The sequence below is a fragment of the Centroberyx affinis genome, unplaced genomic scaffold (assembly GCF_046629955.1).
Source record: "Centroberyx affinis isolate AG114_WGS23_722 - 3 ecotype Tasmania unplaced genomic scaffold, CSIRO-AGI_Caff_v1 ptg000144l_1, whole genome shotgun sequence".
In the NCBI taxonomy this organism is placed as follows: Eukaryota; Metazoa; Chordata; class Actinopteri; order Beryciformes; family Berycidae; genus Centroberyx; species Centroberyx affinis.
The window spans coordinates 55,110-72,202 of NW_027278842.1; the positions used below are offsets into that span (position 1 = coordinate 55,110).

Consider the following 17,093-nt stretch of genomic DNA (forward strand, 5'->3'; position numbering starts at 1 on the left):
TGGTAATTGGGACACTGAGGTTCAAGTTCAAGTTCAAGTCTGTTTATTTGTCATATACCCAGCCTACAGAGGGTTAACAGTGCAATGAAGTGCTTGTATGCTGGGTCCTCTCAGTATAAAAAGAATAGTAACATATATTCACAAAGATAAACAAAGAATTAAAATAAATAAAAGAATCAATCAATCAAAAGAATCAATTAAAAATAGGAAAACGCAAGTTAGGGGGAAAGAAATTTTAAAAAGCATAAGAAAATAATACTGTAGTGCAAAGTGACGTAATGTAAAGTGACATAATGTGACATAAAGCGTCACAGTGTTGTAAACCATGGTGCAGCGGACAGATGTCTAACTGAAACAATCTTCTGGAATCTTCCTTTATCTGTTTGGTTTACTAATATGTGAATTTGTATGTTAACTGCATTGTCATCTGAGTGGGAAAAGTGAACAAAAACACACTTCCCTCCCCTCTAAAACTCCTGTTTAAGAGCCTCTGAACAAGGCACTTCACTCCCTACTGCTGCAGTGAAGCTAGTCAGCGGCCAACATCAGAAGATGGTGTGACTGTGTGTAACTTTATGAGTGTGAAGCAGGTTGCTGCTGGAAAAGAGAATGCCTGCAGACTCAAGTATTCCCAGGTAACAGTAAATTATTCAGGGTGGCAGTGAAAGTGCTCGATGCGCCTCCTCACCCTCGGGGTCCAGCAGTCTGGTGACACCCAGGTCTCTCTCTGCCACACTGAAGGCCTGCTCCAGGTTCTCCTGGTTGGTCTGCCGGTACACCTTACTCATATCAATCAGAGTGGGCCTGGGGACAGAAGAAAACAGTCAGTGGAAGTGGGTAATTACTCTGTAATTACTGTGTCTGTCAATCACCTTCAGAGAGGAGTCAGATTAAGGATTTTTTTTACCTCAACATCGGGGAAAAATGAGTATGAAGGTCGAAAATGTCAGTGATAAAGATACTCATCTCATCAATTATCATCTGGTATTTTCCCCTACTTCTGAGTCTGTGATTACATGATTTATTTTAATTTTTCACCTTCCAGCGATCATTTTCACTCCTATTAGATGTTGCTAGAGGCAGTTTGATCATGAGCAGTTTGCCTCTCCAAGAGAGAGCGTGATAACAGACTGGGCAGGCAAAAACAAGAGCATTCACTACCAGACAAGCTTAAAATTCCCCTTTCATTTTATACACAGAGAAAACAGACTTTCCTCGCACACTGCCAAGAAGGTAATTGCAGTCAAATAGCGTGCAGATACAAGCACAGAGCATCTCATAACTCTTAAGGGGATGCTGATCACAGGTAAGGGAATACCTTGGCTGTAATAAAAAATAAAGTAAAATGCATCTCATGCCCAGAAAGATATCAGAAGACGAGGTACAACAGATATAACTTTGAAGACTTAGAATAGAAGTCATACACAGTTAAGAAAGCTTATCCCAAACACTTTTTAGAAACCGCTCATACACTTGCACCACTCTCTGTATGTAGTATTCTCCGTGGCCCCGGCTTGGTTCTCTCTCCACATAGCAGGCCTGTCTGTAGGAGAGCCTGTCCCGGCTCAGGTGAACGATGTGAGGCTCAGGTCCCGGGTCCTGCTCCCCGCTCTGCGACCCTCGGCTGGACCTGGCCTCGGGGCTGTGGGAGCCTCGCCCCGAGTCGAAGGATCTCTCGGCGGGGACGTCGTCGCACAGCATGACCACCCGGTCCTCCAGGTCGCTGACGGAGCCCGCCACGCTGCTGGAGCCCGCCACGCTGCTGGAGGCGCTGTTCAGACGCCGCTTCGAGTGGAACTTCCTCTTGATCTTCAACATCGTAGCGACGGCCAAGGGTCGCTGGGTTTCCGAGTGGAGCGGAGCCCAAGATTTACATTTGTTTTGATCTTTTAACTGTGCAAAAACATCTCAGATACCAACTAATAAAAGTTCACATCCAGGAGACATGAAAAAAAATGTCAAAGTTACAGTAACTTATTGAGAACCATCTCATCCTGGCTCAAGTCCATTGGCAATTCCTGTAATTCGTGTGTCCAAATCCTCTTCTGTTGTTGTGCAGGCAGATTTCAGTTTCAATCAAAGCTGCAGCACTTTGCAGCTGTGAAGCTGTTAAAACTGTCCGTCCTCCTCTTCCTTCACCCAGAAAGAATCTAAGGCAGAATGGTTAGCGTACCTGTGTTTTGCTACAACCTGCCGAGCCTCCACTTCACATACCTGCAGGGCATCTTATTCTCAAATTAGTGTGATACACCCACACCCACAAAAAAAAAAAAAAGACACTCTCTCTCCTCACATCAAATGATGCCAACTTGAGCTGTACATGTTTTTCTTGTGTATTGCGGTGAGGGATCCTGCAGGGCGTGTTTGTCTGAGCAAACACAAAGACTTAAAAAACTATCACGGCCTCTTACAACAGATACAATGCTTTTCTCAGCTGACACTGATCCAAGTGTTATGTCAGAAAGTATGCCATTTTTAATCTAGGTGTAAATGATTGGTACAGTGTAATGAATGAACTGAGGAGTCCACATCATTTACCAAGCCAGTGTTGACGTTTATCTTGATGATTTATGATGACTGATCTCCTGGTTGTCCTGACAAGTCCAACATACTGCTTTAAGACTCAAATATGAATCTGGCATTCCTATCTCCGAACTTCCTGCACTAAATTAAAAAAGTGGACTCTTAAAAATCCTTTTTTACAGTCTGTAAAATTCATGTCTTAGGGTGTTACAAGATCCCAAGTCCAGGCAAGCTTATCAAACCTTGAAATACCTCTGCATGGCTCAAAAAATGCTTTGGACTAGTTATTTTCAGTAATAAATTATCTCCATTGACGACATGATCTGCCAATGCGACAAGTCTCCATCACATTCTTTCTTGGTCAGTCCTTTCTGTCATGGTCTAATACATGCAGTGCATGTTTTTTTTGCATGGGTGGCCCTAGTTTGAATCACACTCTACCCAAAACATCATTGCAATTTCAGTTTAGTTTAATGTACAACCAAATCTGGGTTATATGCTCTGCATCTTGCCCTTCTTTTTTCAAATCATAACATATCAAAGGTGTGACCAGTCAGTCTCAAGTCTTGAGGCACAAGTCTCAAGTCAAGTCCCAAGTCTACATGTAGATTACCAAGTCAAGTCTGAGTCAAGTCCATGTCATTAATGCCAAGTCTCAAATCTAAATGTAGAACACCAGTCAGTCACTGAAGTCAGTTCAGAACAAATCAAGAGTCCAGTATCAATTTAATATCTTAAAGAAAACTAAATATCTAGGACTTTTCAATGCAATATGGTTTTAATAGGATAAAAATTTGGTAGGAGCATCATGAGATCATTTGATTTCTATAATCAGTTTCAACTTCAATAAATTCAATCATTCCATACAAATTTAAATTCAGTCATCTGCTGGAACAAATCTCATCACTTTCAATCTAAGTCATTTACACAAACACAAGATCTTTTGTCAAGACTCTAGAAACCTATTCAAGTCATCAAAGAACAAGTCAAAGTCAAGTCCCAAGTCACCAGAACCCAAGTCAAGTCAAGTCTTCTTTTCATGCATCAAGTCAAGTCATGTGACTCGAGTCCCCACCTCTGTTACATATTATAAACGTAACAACTGCCATTAGCTGGACACTTTCATCCAAGAGCACCATACAGAAACATGAGTACATATATTTCAGCATGGGTGGCGGCAGTGGGAGTCGAACCCTGAACCCTGAACCCTGAACCCTGAACCCTGAACCCTGAACCCTGTGCCATCTTGGTGCCACTCCCCCCCTCACCTGTGTTTGTGTATGATGCCATTGAAGAGCTTGCCGTCCCTCCAGCTGGTGGTGAAGTTGTCGCAGCGCATGCCGTGGTATCCCTCCACCATCCTCTGAGACCACAGCAGCAGCTTCTCCTTGGCCGTCATGTCGTCCGACTGGCCGTTCACCTGAATGTCGGAGATCTGGGATGGGGGAAGGTGCAACTCGTTAGAGATATAGAGAACAAACGATTAAGCAGACGATTAAGGTTTCAACAAGAGGCTTATAAACAGCTTTTTTTTACCCAGAGGCTTTTTATCTTGTTTTTTATGTCTTTGTCCTTTTATTGCACTTTGAGGAGAATTTTTATCTTGTTTTTTATGTGTCCTTGCTCTTTTTTTTTTTTCCTTGTTTCTTATGTGTTTTTTGCCTGAATGATGTGAGGCTCATGATCAAGAATTCCAATTAATTTTTATGTAAATGGAAAATAAACTTGAAACTTTAGGGGGAAAGAGCTGACATTAGGGCGGTTGACAAATAAAAACAAGCCATGAACAGAGCTCAATTCTTCCGAAACGCTACCATAAATAGTGGTATACATATTAAATAAGTTTTTATGGTTAAAGTAGTTTTCATAGTGGCATAAATTCTGCTTTGGTATATTCATGATGAAGGATTCAGGATGAAGTGTTGGTTGAGGGGCAGGAAAACTTTTTCCAGTATGCCCGCTGATTTCTTCCAGACTTGAGATGAGTCACATTCTAAACCTCAAATAACCACCACCAGTTTTATTTGAAGGGCACATGAAATCCATTACACTTACTGTTTTGGAGAAAAACAAAAATACTTTATGATTATATAAAGGGTGAAACTGAAATCATATGAGTGAAAACTTCTGTGAGTTGCTGATTTTTTTTACGAAGGTAAAATCTTCCAAGCCAAATCTTCCTGTAAGTATTCTGGCAGCTGCAAACGAATGTTGGAGTCTTCGTGCTGCAGATTCTCCACAGGCAAATTCCTGTTTTTTAAGAGCTGGGAGGCAAAGCTATGAGTCACACCAACCATCTTGCTGAAAATCTCTCAGCAATTTATTTTTTTTCTCTTTAAAGAAGCTATTAAATACACAGGCGGCTTGAGCAACACAGAGGTGCTTTAAGGTGAACACCAACACTGTGTTGACATTAGTGAACTTGACATAAAAATTACACTCCTCTACTTTTGCAGGTGGTGAAAAGTCCTTATAGTTTTTGTTTTTATCTTCTTGACGTACCAGATGGGTGGGGCTTTCCAACACAGCACAATGCAAACAGTTAAGAAAGTTGCGACAATCACAGGAAACTTGCTGAAAAGTCAGTTTAGTATAGTTTTCTGTGCCTGATAGCTGACTTGTCCGTTTGAATTGTCCTGATGCAGGAAACCCCACCCATTGAAGACTCCAGTCAGGCTAAAATAAATTATTTGCAAGCACTATTTGAGCTACAGTATTTGGTCTGTATATCATTACTTGTGATGCATCCAGAGACGAGAATCTCAGTTCCTCAGTTCCCCAGCAAAAACGCCCAAAAACTGAAGAAACCATATATTTAGGTGCAGATGATGCATTGAGGAAGTGTTGCAGTTGAGAAATTTTGTTGGCTCATACTGGAACAGACAGGGCTTTATTACCACAAAACAGTATTTTCAATGTTTTTGGGTGCGCTGATGAGTCATAGAGGCACTAATAATTTCTCTTACAGGGTTTTGTTTTTGTTTTTTTGCAGGAAAGGGTGGAGGAGGGAAAAAGAGGACAAACCTTCCCTCAATCTGTTTCCCCTCCAGAAGGGAAACCCCACTGCGATGTACGTGGGCACAAAGTGACTCAGACAACCGAGTGGAAACCGGACCGCCGCCCTCCCAGTCCCAGTCCACTTTTAAAAAATCTGGAGAGATTCCTGCCTCCTTCCCTGTCACGCAGCAGTAGGCCCATTATTCAAACCAGTCACCTGTTTGTCTGTAAACTGGAAGCTGCACCGGGGGAGCTCAGAGGAAATCCACCATTGTTTATGCTGGCTACCATGTGCCCCCACAAAGAGGTTATGACTTTGTTTTGAACAAATAATTGCCACCAGATGACTAAGCGCGTCTACATGGTGAGAGTTTTTAAGTTTTTGCACTTGGACAGCTGGAAAAATGTCCACTTTAATGAGTCATTTACTATTGAATTCAGTTTTTTATTGCTCTCAAAGTAAGTCAAAAAAAAGGATGATTTCTCTTGCTTCTAATAAAGTTTGTGAGTGGCGAGCTGTCGCGCCCACGTCTCCTCCCAACTTTCTCATGGGAATCACTGAGTCACACAGGACAAGGACGGGATGCCAGATCCACATCCCAGCAAAACCATCATACCCATTATAGCATCAAAGAATCTCCCTGTCCTCCCTCTCTTTTTCCATAATCTAAAAAAACCATCTGCTGAACGAATATCCAAACACGCCTCTCCCAATCTGTGGATACTTTCCTCCAAAAGTGCCTCGGTGACCCAAAATGACCCCGCCAGATTTAGTGCCACACTCAACCCGCTGAGCCTCCCAGGACCACAGAACAGGATGCACAAGAACTGAAAAAAGTCTTTGAAAGTCCAATTTAAATGAGAAAATCGATCGTTTTTTTTCATTGTTTAGTCTTTGTGCACTCAAGAGCAGGGGAAGTGGTGGTAGTTGTGTATAAAGAGCTTAAGTGCTGCCAAATGTTCAATAAAGCCCATTTGAAACGATTGGCTGCTGGACTCACACTGTAACTGCTGTGTCAACATCAGGCTGAACTGAAGCTGATTAGTGAGTCCAAACAAGGAACACTGCTCTGATTTTCCTTTACCACGACACGGAAGCTAATTCATCATAATGTAATGAACGTTAAACTGAACAAAATGCATGTTATTCAAACAGCGTCTATGTAATAAAGTGGTAATGTGCAGTTTAGAAGATAAACAGTGTGAAGTAGCTGTCATACCAGCTCACTTTAAATACACGCAAATCAAAAAGCAAAAACTGTGTTTCAGAAAATAATGACAGAGATTTCATTCTTAATGATTTCTTGATAGATTTGATTTGATCATTGCAAAAAAAATATTTTTGATGAAAGTCCACTGCCATAATTAAATGAACTGAAAGTGAACTGATCCCAACAGTGTGTCATACAGTACATTACCTGGAAGTGAAGGATGATGGTCCATATCAGCCCCAGGGTCAGCTTGGGGTTTCCATCTGCGATATCATCATTCCTGATGTTGACCAGTTTGACCTGTGAGGACGTGGATAACGATAAACTGATTTAGTTTGTGTATTTCACTTTAGTTGTAGAGATAAAATGCTAAAAAGGAGTTAAAAAACAGAAAGGGGAGAAAAAAAAATACAATCTGAGCCGATGTGAAGATGAGATAAAACCATCTCTCAAGAAAATTGAATGACAGAAACTAAACAAAACAAAACTCACCAAGGAAGAAAACGGTTAAAATCAAAATGCTGCTATAATAAAAAGAGATTGATGCATGAATAATCCCCTCATACTTTATTTAATAGGGACTGTGCATATTAATCAACATTTAAACCAAATGTAAATATGCCAGATTTAGCTCAGATCGGGCTCATTTTCATCCGTCGTCCCTTGGCAGCTTGATGCCTACCTGTCTGTGTTTGAGGAAGTCCAGGGCGATCTGTACATTCTGCAGCTTGTGGAACCGCATCCGGCCCTTCTCCCGCGGCTGAAAGAAGACGAGAGAGACGGGAAGTGTCAGGAGGAGAAGACGCTCTGAACGGCCTGAACGGTCCGCAAAAACAGCAAGACCCCATGACCGAGGACAGGAGAGTTTCACATGTCCACACAACAACACCTTTTCCTATTTACAACAAGCAGCAGTACATCCATCCTCTCTGTCTTTACAGTCATGGTCTTGGAAACGAAAAATGAGAGCACAATGAATTTGAGGGTCTGACTCAAATTCGGTTGTGTCGTGATCACAGCACAAGTTCATTCGGGCCAGTCCTCCGCCTGGGATCTGGCTCTACTGCACATGACTCTGAAATGCATTGGAGATCCAGCCAAGATGTTTGTTGAAGGTGAATGCATGATGATGAATAATAAAACTAGAGTTCTCAGTGATTCTTCAGATCATCAGTCACATCCCTTGTTTTTTTAATCCCTGTGCCTGTTGTCCTGAAATGCCTTGCACTGTCCCGCGCCAACTGACTGATCGTGTGACGCTTAAAGAGATGACTGCACTATTTCATCGGGTACACAATCCATTCAAGCAGTTTCCCAGAAGGCCGAGCAGCGTTTTCTAAGCATCCGCAATGTCTATGTGTTTGCTGAAGTGCACAGGACACAATGACCTCAGGAGTGTGTTTTGGCCATTTACATGCATTGGTGCTACAAGTTATATAAGCTCTAAGCCAATCACAAGCTGTGCTGCAGTATTAGTCGAGATATTATTAGCTTGCAGTGATGGAACTTTGCCCTTTGCTTTCAATACAGTGAGTGAACCCAATACTTGCATCTCTTGTTTGACCCTAGACAACTGCAAAAAATCGCCATCTTAACAAGTCATTTAGTCTATTATTGAGTTCTAAATTCATAATTTTCTTAAAAGTGAAAATATCTGCCAATGGTGTTAGATAATTTCACTTGTTTCCAATGTTTCCAATGTTTAAATTTTGTAGAATAAAGTGTCATTTTCTTGATAGTAGCGCAATGCTCTGCCTTATTCTTCAACATACTGACACGCATTTCTAGAAAAATCCTGTTATCTCACCTCATTGGCAGAATTTTTCTCTTGGTTTAAGAAAAATAAGATTTGAAGGCTGAATATGAGACTAAGATGGACGTTGACAACTTTCACTGGGCGGGAATTTAGAGTTACATCAAATGAATGATGATATATTACTAATGTTACCCTTTTTGCTCTTTGTTGCTCACTAAGAATTCAATCTTCAAATTCATCTGAAACGCCTGCTCCACACTCTATATATACAGAAAAAGTACTTCCAACAAACAGTAACTGTATAATATGTAATAGCGCTACTTAACGAACCCCTTATCTCTTTACGTGACACTTGACCCTAAGAGGAGATTTCAGACTTTTTGCTGGCTCGTCGATAAAATGGAAGGAGCGAACGATGTTGACACAGAGAGGGACAGTACAGGGAGTGTGACTGACATCATGCACATCCCAGCAGCCACCTGGGGTAGTGACACATGCCACGCCCGAGGAGGCGGCTGGCCACGGTCCAGGCGCCACTCACCAACCGCACGTTCCTCACAACGTCACGTTCCCTCGGCTACACAGCAAGAGCATCGCAAGAGAAGAAGGCAGAGGCAAAGGGGGAAAGGTCAGGGCAAAGGTCAGCAGACAGGAATTAGATAAAAAGGAAAAACCAGGGGTCAAACAAGTCAGTGCAAAAAGGTTAAGAGATGGAAGCAAATAATGAAAATTAGTGTTTTAAGGCTATGAAGTACATCACCGAAAAGGTGTGTTTCCCAAAAGACCGGTGCTAGGATAACTGAAGTAAAATAGTGCGCATAGCTTCAGCATGTACTGAATTATCCACATATTATCTTTGAAGATTCAAGTTCAACACATGCAGGAGTGGTGACAAGAAATCCACCGGGCTGAACAGTATTAGACAAGACTCAGATTAACAATTACAGCAGTTTGAGTGCATTAGAAAAGTAGGTTGAACAGTAGGATGAACAGGGAAGCAAATTAAGTCAGTAGGACAGGGGGAGAGGGAAGAGGGGAGAGTAAGACAGGGTTTGGGACAGGAGGGGGGGGGGGGGGGGGGGGGGGGGGGGTCATAGCAGCAGCGGACGTCCTACCATCAGGAGGTCAGAGGTCACCGACACTCACCAGCGTCTCTCCGGAGAGCACCTCCAGCAGGGAGATGAGGTTGTGTCCATCTCTGAGGTCCTCGTACAGGTCGGTGATGTGCCGCTGGGCCTGAGGAGCGAAGAGGGGAGACAGTTTAGAGACCGGATCAGACAAAGGCGCCCGAGTGTTTCTGTGATCCTCCCTGATCCCTGCAAGGAAGGAGGGTTTCTCTAACAACTAGGTCACTTAGTCAATGCACCTGAATTTAGGGGTTGTCAAAAAATCTCCATCTTAACAAGTCATTTAGTCTATTAGTGAGTCCTAAACTCTCAAATCAACTTGTTTCAAGGATTTTCTAGTCAGGTGTCATTTTCTTGATAGCAGTGCAGTGATCTGCCTTATTCTGACTTGCTTCAAGATACTGACACTAATTTCTAGAAAATTGAAAAAAAAAAAAAAGTGAAACTGCATTGGAAACACTCTTTAGCTTGGAGTTCACTGGCTCACTGGCAGAATTTTTCTCTTGGTTTAAGAAAAATAAGATTTGAAGGCTGAATATGAGACTAAATGACTCGTTAAGATGGATCTTTTGCAGTTCTCAGTTCACATAAAATAAATATCCGTTGTTTGTGCCAGGACAAGAGTATTCAACCCGATGGAGTCAGGGTTCAGTCCTGAACTGAGTCAAGCCATCATGTCTGAAATCTGTAAATTCTCTGGATTATCCGTCGGTATCAAAAAGGAAAAGTCTGAATATCTTGAGTCACTCTTCACGTAACACGCCGAATCGCAGCTATCGCACTCATTCATGATAGGAAACGCAGCACTGCAATTACATCACCTTATCCACAGGACACCTGATAGCCTCAAGATTAATAATACACAAGGAATTTCACTAGGCACAGTCATATTTGGCTGAATTCCTTCACCCTCACCTGATAAAAGTAAATAAAGCAAACGTAAAAGGAGGGACCTAACCACACACAGTGAGTGATGGGGCTGCTGTCTGCCTTCTGCAGTCGCAACTAGGTCAAATATTGAGGTTCTGTTCAGACTTGTAACCATTAACTTAAGTATAGTTGTCTTTTTTGTACACCTAAAATTGCCAACAGGCTTTAACTGCTTTGTATTGGCTGGCAGTTTTACGTCTTATCCACAGACACTCCTCTGACATTTATCTAAGATTTTTTACTGTTGTAATGGTTTGATAGCACACACTAAAGGCTTGTTGCACTGCAGAAAGGCTCTAACAGCAATCAGGAAAGTGTCAAAGTGTTAAAATGGCGGGGGGAAAAAAGACAAGACAGGTTAGAAGCTGAGGAGCCCGGTTGAAGTGAGTGAGGGGGGGAAAAGACCAAAAAACACAGACATGCAGGCAGAAATGAATGTGTGTGTCCACTCAGCACTCTGCTCACAGACAGCACCTACCTCCGCTTTCCAGTGCTGATGGGAAAGGATGGGAAGACAGGATGAAGGATGGAAAGAAGAAACAGTTTGATGAGAGATAGGTATAAAACTCTACGCCTTCTTGTAGTGAGGTATGAGGGGAACAGAGGAAAGAAACACAAGGGACATGGACGTTGGTTTGATTTGACAGATGTAGACAAAGACGGAGGGACATTTTCTCTTTCTTATCATTCGCTTTGTTGTACAGTATCACTGGAACTATGGAAGAATATCTACTAAATCAAAGTATTTGGGGGGTTTTTTCAGCATGTTTTTCTGCATGTTTTTCTGTCCACGACTAAATGTGCTGCAACTCTCTGGGTCAGGTCTTGATCGCAGTGGGATTGGCCTAGATAAAATGAAAGTTAAATAAAAGACAAGTCTAATTTTTAATTCTCCACAGTCTATAGTCATTTGTAAGACAGCAGATGGCAGTGTGTTTCTGGCCCGGCCTCACACAGCTCAATCCCATGACTTTGTTGTGACCATATCGGCCCAGAAAGCCTCGGGGGCTTCTGGAGCAGCGACCCACGCACGGCTGCTGGACCCAAATGAGAGGGATTTCCCGACAAAGGAATAACAACTGACGACAAAGCCTCCGAGTCCCGTAAACCAGGGGCCGATGTCAGAGGATACGAGACATTCCACACGGACTTTAGCACACTTCAGTTCCCGAGCGAAAAACAAGGACAGCAGTAAGACCGAGCCAACGCACTTCAGGAGGAGTCTGTTAAATATGGAGAGTAACAGGCTATTTTATTGTTGTCTGGTAAAAACACGCAGCTGTAATTTTGGTGTTTCGCTTTTTCTTTCTTGAATTGCATGTTTATATAGTTTGTTATGTGAGTGAGTTTCATTGCCTTCAGGCCCCCGAAACCTGATATAACCCTATTATACAATTTCAAAAATACATGGGTGTCAGTGAGAAAATGAGCATTATTTTCTTCTTTTCTTCTTGGGAGGGGGCATAACATAACTAGCACATGCCATTTGCTGGACGCTTTTATTCCAAACGGCTTACAGCAACCGACCACACCCTCGCAAGATAATTAAATTATAACCCCCCGTATCTCTCACGAATCGTATCTGTCACGAACATGATTCTGCCTCTTGGCTTCCAGTCATTATTAATCAAGTGAAACGTACCGAAAAGGAAAAATAAAAATCATTGGCGTGTGTCTCATTCTGCACATGCACACTTACATCAGGAGGTTTGCCAATTATATGTAGGAAATGTTTAATTTTTAAGGGTAATGGGCCAAAAAGCTTGAGAAGCTTTGCCTTACAGACATTTTTAGCATGGGTGGCCCCACGCTCAGTGTAGGAGTACAATCCTGGCTCTTCCTTTTCCACTGCAGAGCCCCGAGAAGCCGGCCGGAGAGTCTGGAGCCCAGATGTGAAACCTGAGCGCGCCCGGCACTCCGGCGCTCCGGCAGTCAATGCCGCTGTTCCTGAGAGCCGGCTAAAGTGAGACCAGGTGCTCATGACTCACTCTCACACATGTGTACAGTTAACACAAATAACATGTGTGTCTTTTATTGTGCTGCGAAGCGACTCGTATGGATAATGTGTTTCACCTAGGTTTCTTTTCTGAAGGATTTCACTTCTTGGAGAGAGGTGTGGGCGTCAAAATGGATTCTGCTCTGCGTTCTCTTTCCAGTTCATCTGACGTTGCTTTCAAGCTACTTTTTTCCAGTGTGTGACTCTCTTTTAAATTAAATTGTCTAGTATCTCCTCAGTAAACTTTTTTGCGTAATCCAAGGTATTGTAAACAGGAGGGATATGAAAGCAAATAACTAGAATTTGACTCAGCAGATGCATAGCCTGTAGGGTCATTTAAGGACATGCAGAGTCCCTTCCCTTTACCACCACTGCTTCCCATTGAGCTGCACTGTATGTCAAACTGCAGTGGCACTGAACATTGAAAAGCTTTGAGTTTTATAACCTGCTCGCCGAATTGCACATTTACATTCGGTGTGAAAATAAGTATTGGTATGAGTGAGTGTTGTTGCGATGGGATCTTACCTTCATCAAGTGTTTGTTGACCCATTTTGTGAAAGTCTTTTTCTGGACTCGGTCCCGTTCATCTGTGGAGCCAGAGGGAGACATGGTTAAGGCAGAGGCTCCATTTAAGAAAGTGTACCACTGATGAGCTCCTACAGGGAAACATCACTCAATTTTAAAAATGTATATATGTTTTTCCTAGAGTCACGGATAATCCAATAAGTATTTGTGAACATGAACAACTTCGACCAAGGCTACAAACCAGAGAAGCAATGATGAACATGTGATGTCAACAGGTACAAAATCCAGACCCAAAATCCAGTTTCAACTAAAACTATCAAAAGAAAGAAAGGTGCCATATTTGTGAGGGGGGGAAACATGTTGGATACCTCTGACATCTTCAGCAGACAAGGAAAGCACCTCCAAAAGAACATGTTCCACCTTGCAACACTGTCCCAGCTTTGGGTTTGATTTCGTGGCCTGATTAGTCCAACCAGAAGTCTGTCAACACTTGTTTAAATGCGGGAAAGACTCTTGCTGGTCTCTTTATCACATACCAGCAGGTATACTGTATGTTGTGCAATGTTTGGAAGCAAGTCTGGAAAGATTAACTACCAGAGGGACTCTCTCCCCGCCTCCCTGTGACTCTGTAATAAGTGATGGGGGTATTTGTCAAAGACTGCAGCCTGTAAAGTGACGTATCAAAACAAGTGATGGCTGGAATCGAGGCCATGCAACTGTTTCCAAATCTTCAAGGAGAATTAAAGCCATCGCCCCTGATTTACTCATCTGTGACATGAGAAAAGGATTGATTGCAATATCTGGATAAGCTCTGAGATCAAAGCAGATGTTGTGTAAGAGAAGAAGTGATCAGATGGAGAAGGAACAAAGCAACCAAAGAAGAAGAAGAAGACGTCCCGAGGTGCCAACGGCCATTCCAGTGTGGCATTATGCCGATGACTCACATACACACTTGTGACTGTCCTCAGAGCACAGTCGTCTTAACAGAGAAGTGGAAATAAAACCCAGTGAGAAGTGAGGAGTTTTACTATTTCATTAAGTCATGAAGGCATCGTGTTAACAGTTAACAGAATCCTAGAAATGAAGGAGTGTTCTGGACAAAAAACCCTGAAATCCTGAAAAAAACAAACCTGTTGACACGCCAACATATTTCAGACTGTTATGTTGTCTGCACCAAACACTTCTCCTCCAACTAAGATAAATTAGAATCAAAGGCCAGATGGCGGCTGCACTTAACATTCCAAATCTCAATCCAGTGTAAAACATGACAAAGAAAAGCAAACCATACTGATCCCTCTTATAAATAATGTTTTTGTTTGGTGGACTTGTGTAGCCTGGAGCCGCAAGACTGAGCTGTGGCTGCTGCCTTTCATCGTCAGTCAAAGAGACTTTCAAGATGAGGTGAGAGATATCAGGTCTCCTACAAGTACATTATTCTTCTTTGCAGTAGAGCTGCAGGACATTGACAAATCACACTGTCAGTCTTGTGCTGAATGTTGCAGCTGTGAGCATTTCTTTAGATGATCTTGTTTTTAGTGCTTAAAGCAAAACATTTTTGTGAAAATCCTTACAATTCGTTAAGTTTGAATACTTTCTCCAACATGCAGCTCGACTTGTAGGCTGCACTCGCACTAGAAAATATTATCTGGGAGGCTATTTAAATGCCTTAAACTGACAAAATGAACTAGAAAATACAGTAACCATTATGGCAATTTCAATTATTTTTCAATTAATCCTTCCATTGTGATAAAGGGCTTCTCTTCTGAGTGGACTTTGCTCAAGTCAGAAGTTAAGTTGTGCTGCTTAACAAGTTACATGAAAGCAAGACCTTTCAGATAGATTTCTGTTTAGTCTCTCTCTGCTAAATATGGGTGGCAGGCAGCATAGTTAACCAATAAAAAGGGGAAAAGCCATGACACATTAAGGGGTGTGGCCCATTTGATAAAAGGGAGGCAGCAGACGACCACAGACAAAATCAGATTCTACAGGACGTGCATATTTACACTTTAACGAGCAAATCATTTTACTTAATAAACAAACACAGTGGTCATGCCAGAATGACAAAGAGTTTCAAACTGGTGTGACAGATTTAACATTTAGATAAGCCACAACTTGCAGAAACCAAACAACCTTCACCAAAAACTGAACTTATAGATCCCAAACAGAGAATTTAACTGCACAGAAAATTGAAAAAAAAAAAGCAAAGATGATGACAAAGCTCTACCTTTCCTGTAATCCATGGACTTGAGCATCCCCTGGTAGTAGGAGTCCTCTATGAAGACCCCGTCACTACTCACACTGTCAGAGGAGTAGTTCCTGAAGCCCGGCTGCATCGCCATTCCACGGCTGCTGTGGCGGCGCTAACTCAGTGAGAAACAAACAGAAGCCTCTGAAGCCGGCTGAGAAACGACGCTGCCTACTTTATGAGACTTCCACTTCTTATTGTCCAAAACGCTGCTTCACAGCGAGGGAGCCTGCAGTTAAGTGGGAGTGTTCAAACCACTGATTCAGTTCCTGCACACAAGTCTTACTCTTTTTCCTCCCTTTCTCCGTCTGCTGTCTCTGACACTCTATGCCCTGTCTTCCTCTGCTCTTTTTTTCCCCACCAGCTCTTGCAAAATGCCTGCCTGCAGGCTACAATGTCAGAACCTGTCATTCACCACATAGTGGTCTGTGGAGGGAGAGGGAAGATTCTCCTCCGGGCCCGGCCCAGCCCCGTACACCCTGACCCCACCCACCACACCCCACCCAGCCTACCCCAACAAAGCAAAACCCTAAACCAAGCGTGCCACCAAGCCTGATCAGTGGAGGAAGACTAAGAACATAAGGAGAGCCCAGCAGCAAATTAGCACAGTTACACAACTCTGTGTAAGTTATTTCCAAATACATGTGCAAATTTAAAGGATAATCCATGCATTTAGAAATAAGCTTCAAGTTTATCCTTTGATTGTGAGTCACTCTGGACAAGAGCATCAGCTAACTGGCTAAGATGACAACGCGATACTTTATTGGTTGGTGCCCGTAGGAAAATTCTCTTCTCACTTGCCCCGACCGCAGAGGGAGGTCAGAGGTCAGGTGCAGCTACACAGCTGATAGGGATTCAGTGTTTTGCTCAAACACACCTCAGCAAGGCCGACGCTTGCCGACATGTTAACTCAGGTCCTCTAGTTCAGTGGTTCTCAACGTGGGGTCCGCGGACCACCAGGGGTCCTTGAGGGGTTCCAGGGGGTCCCCAGCAAACTGATGAAGTGTTAAACTTCCTCAGATTTGAGACAAAATATCATCAAATGGGGGTCTGTAGCTCTAATATGAACTAAATTAGTGGTCCTTGATATGAAAAACGTTCTAGTTGAAGTATGGTTCCATACCCTGCTGTCCTAAACTTTAAATATAAATACTGCATCTAACTTTTGTATGAAATGCCATTTCATTTTCAAAGAGAGTGAACAGCTGCCAGAAGGAAAAAACAGTCACTAATCCGGAAGCATCTCGTTTTAGAAGAAGCTTTACAGAAACGGTCCGCTGGTGCCTGTTAACCCTAATTGAACTCCACGGGGCCAAGCTACCGGGTTCCAAGTGTGTGTGGCGAGTGGCGGGGAGGCTGGACGCGCCACAAAACACCACACACTGAATGAAAGGCCTGTTCTTGAACAGAGGAGAGCAGGCCGGGGTGGGGTGGGGGGGGACAGAGAGAGCGAGGCAGTGGAAATACGTCCTCAGCCATTTCACGACACGCTACAATCACAGGGAAACCTCGAGTATGACCGTTCTTCCTCCGTCAGGACACGATTACAGGGAACCCGCCATTGAGGGCTTTGTTTCCATAAGAGATGGAGAGAGAGAGAGAGACAGAAGAGAGAAAAGGAGGAGGGGGGGTCTACAGGAGAAAGAATAGAGGCATTTTGAGATTTCTAACGAGAACATTGTGTGAGACGAATGGTTTATCTGAAGCATTTGGTTTGGACCTTTCTCTCAGACGGATTTCAAATCTTACATAAAAGCTTCTGTAGAGTCTGTTCTGAGTAAAA

General features: G+C 42.9%; 1 protein-coding gene across 1 annotated transcript in view; it reads right to left on the reverse strand.

The window, feature by feature from the left end:
* The window catches only part of LOC139654535 (plectin-like), a 41,954-nt gene extending 26,550 nt beyond the window's left edge, over positions 1-15,404 (reverse strand). The window contains exons 1-7 of the mRNA XM_071531632.1: positions 15,290-15,404; positions 13,066-13,127; positions 9,634-9,723; positions 7,414-7,491; positions 6,939-7,031; positions 3,792-3,958; positions 689-804 (exon numbers count right to left, since the gene is read on the reverse strand). Of these exons, the coding sequence (XP_071387733.1) occupies positions 689-804; positions 3,792-3,958; positions 6,939-7,031; positions 7,414-7,491; positions 9,634-9,723; positions 13,066-13,127; positions 15,290-15,404 (721 nt within the window). The remainder of the gene's footprint in view (positions 1-688; positions 805-3,791; positions 3,959-6,938; positions 7,032-7,413; positions 7,492-9,633; positions 9,724-13,065; positions 13,128-15,289) is intronic.
* Between the last annotated feature and the right edge of the window lie 1,689 nt (positions 15,405-17,093).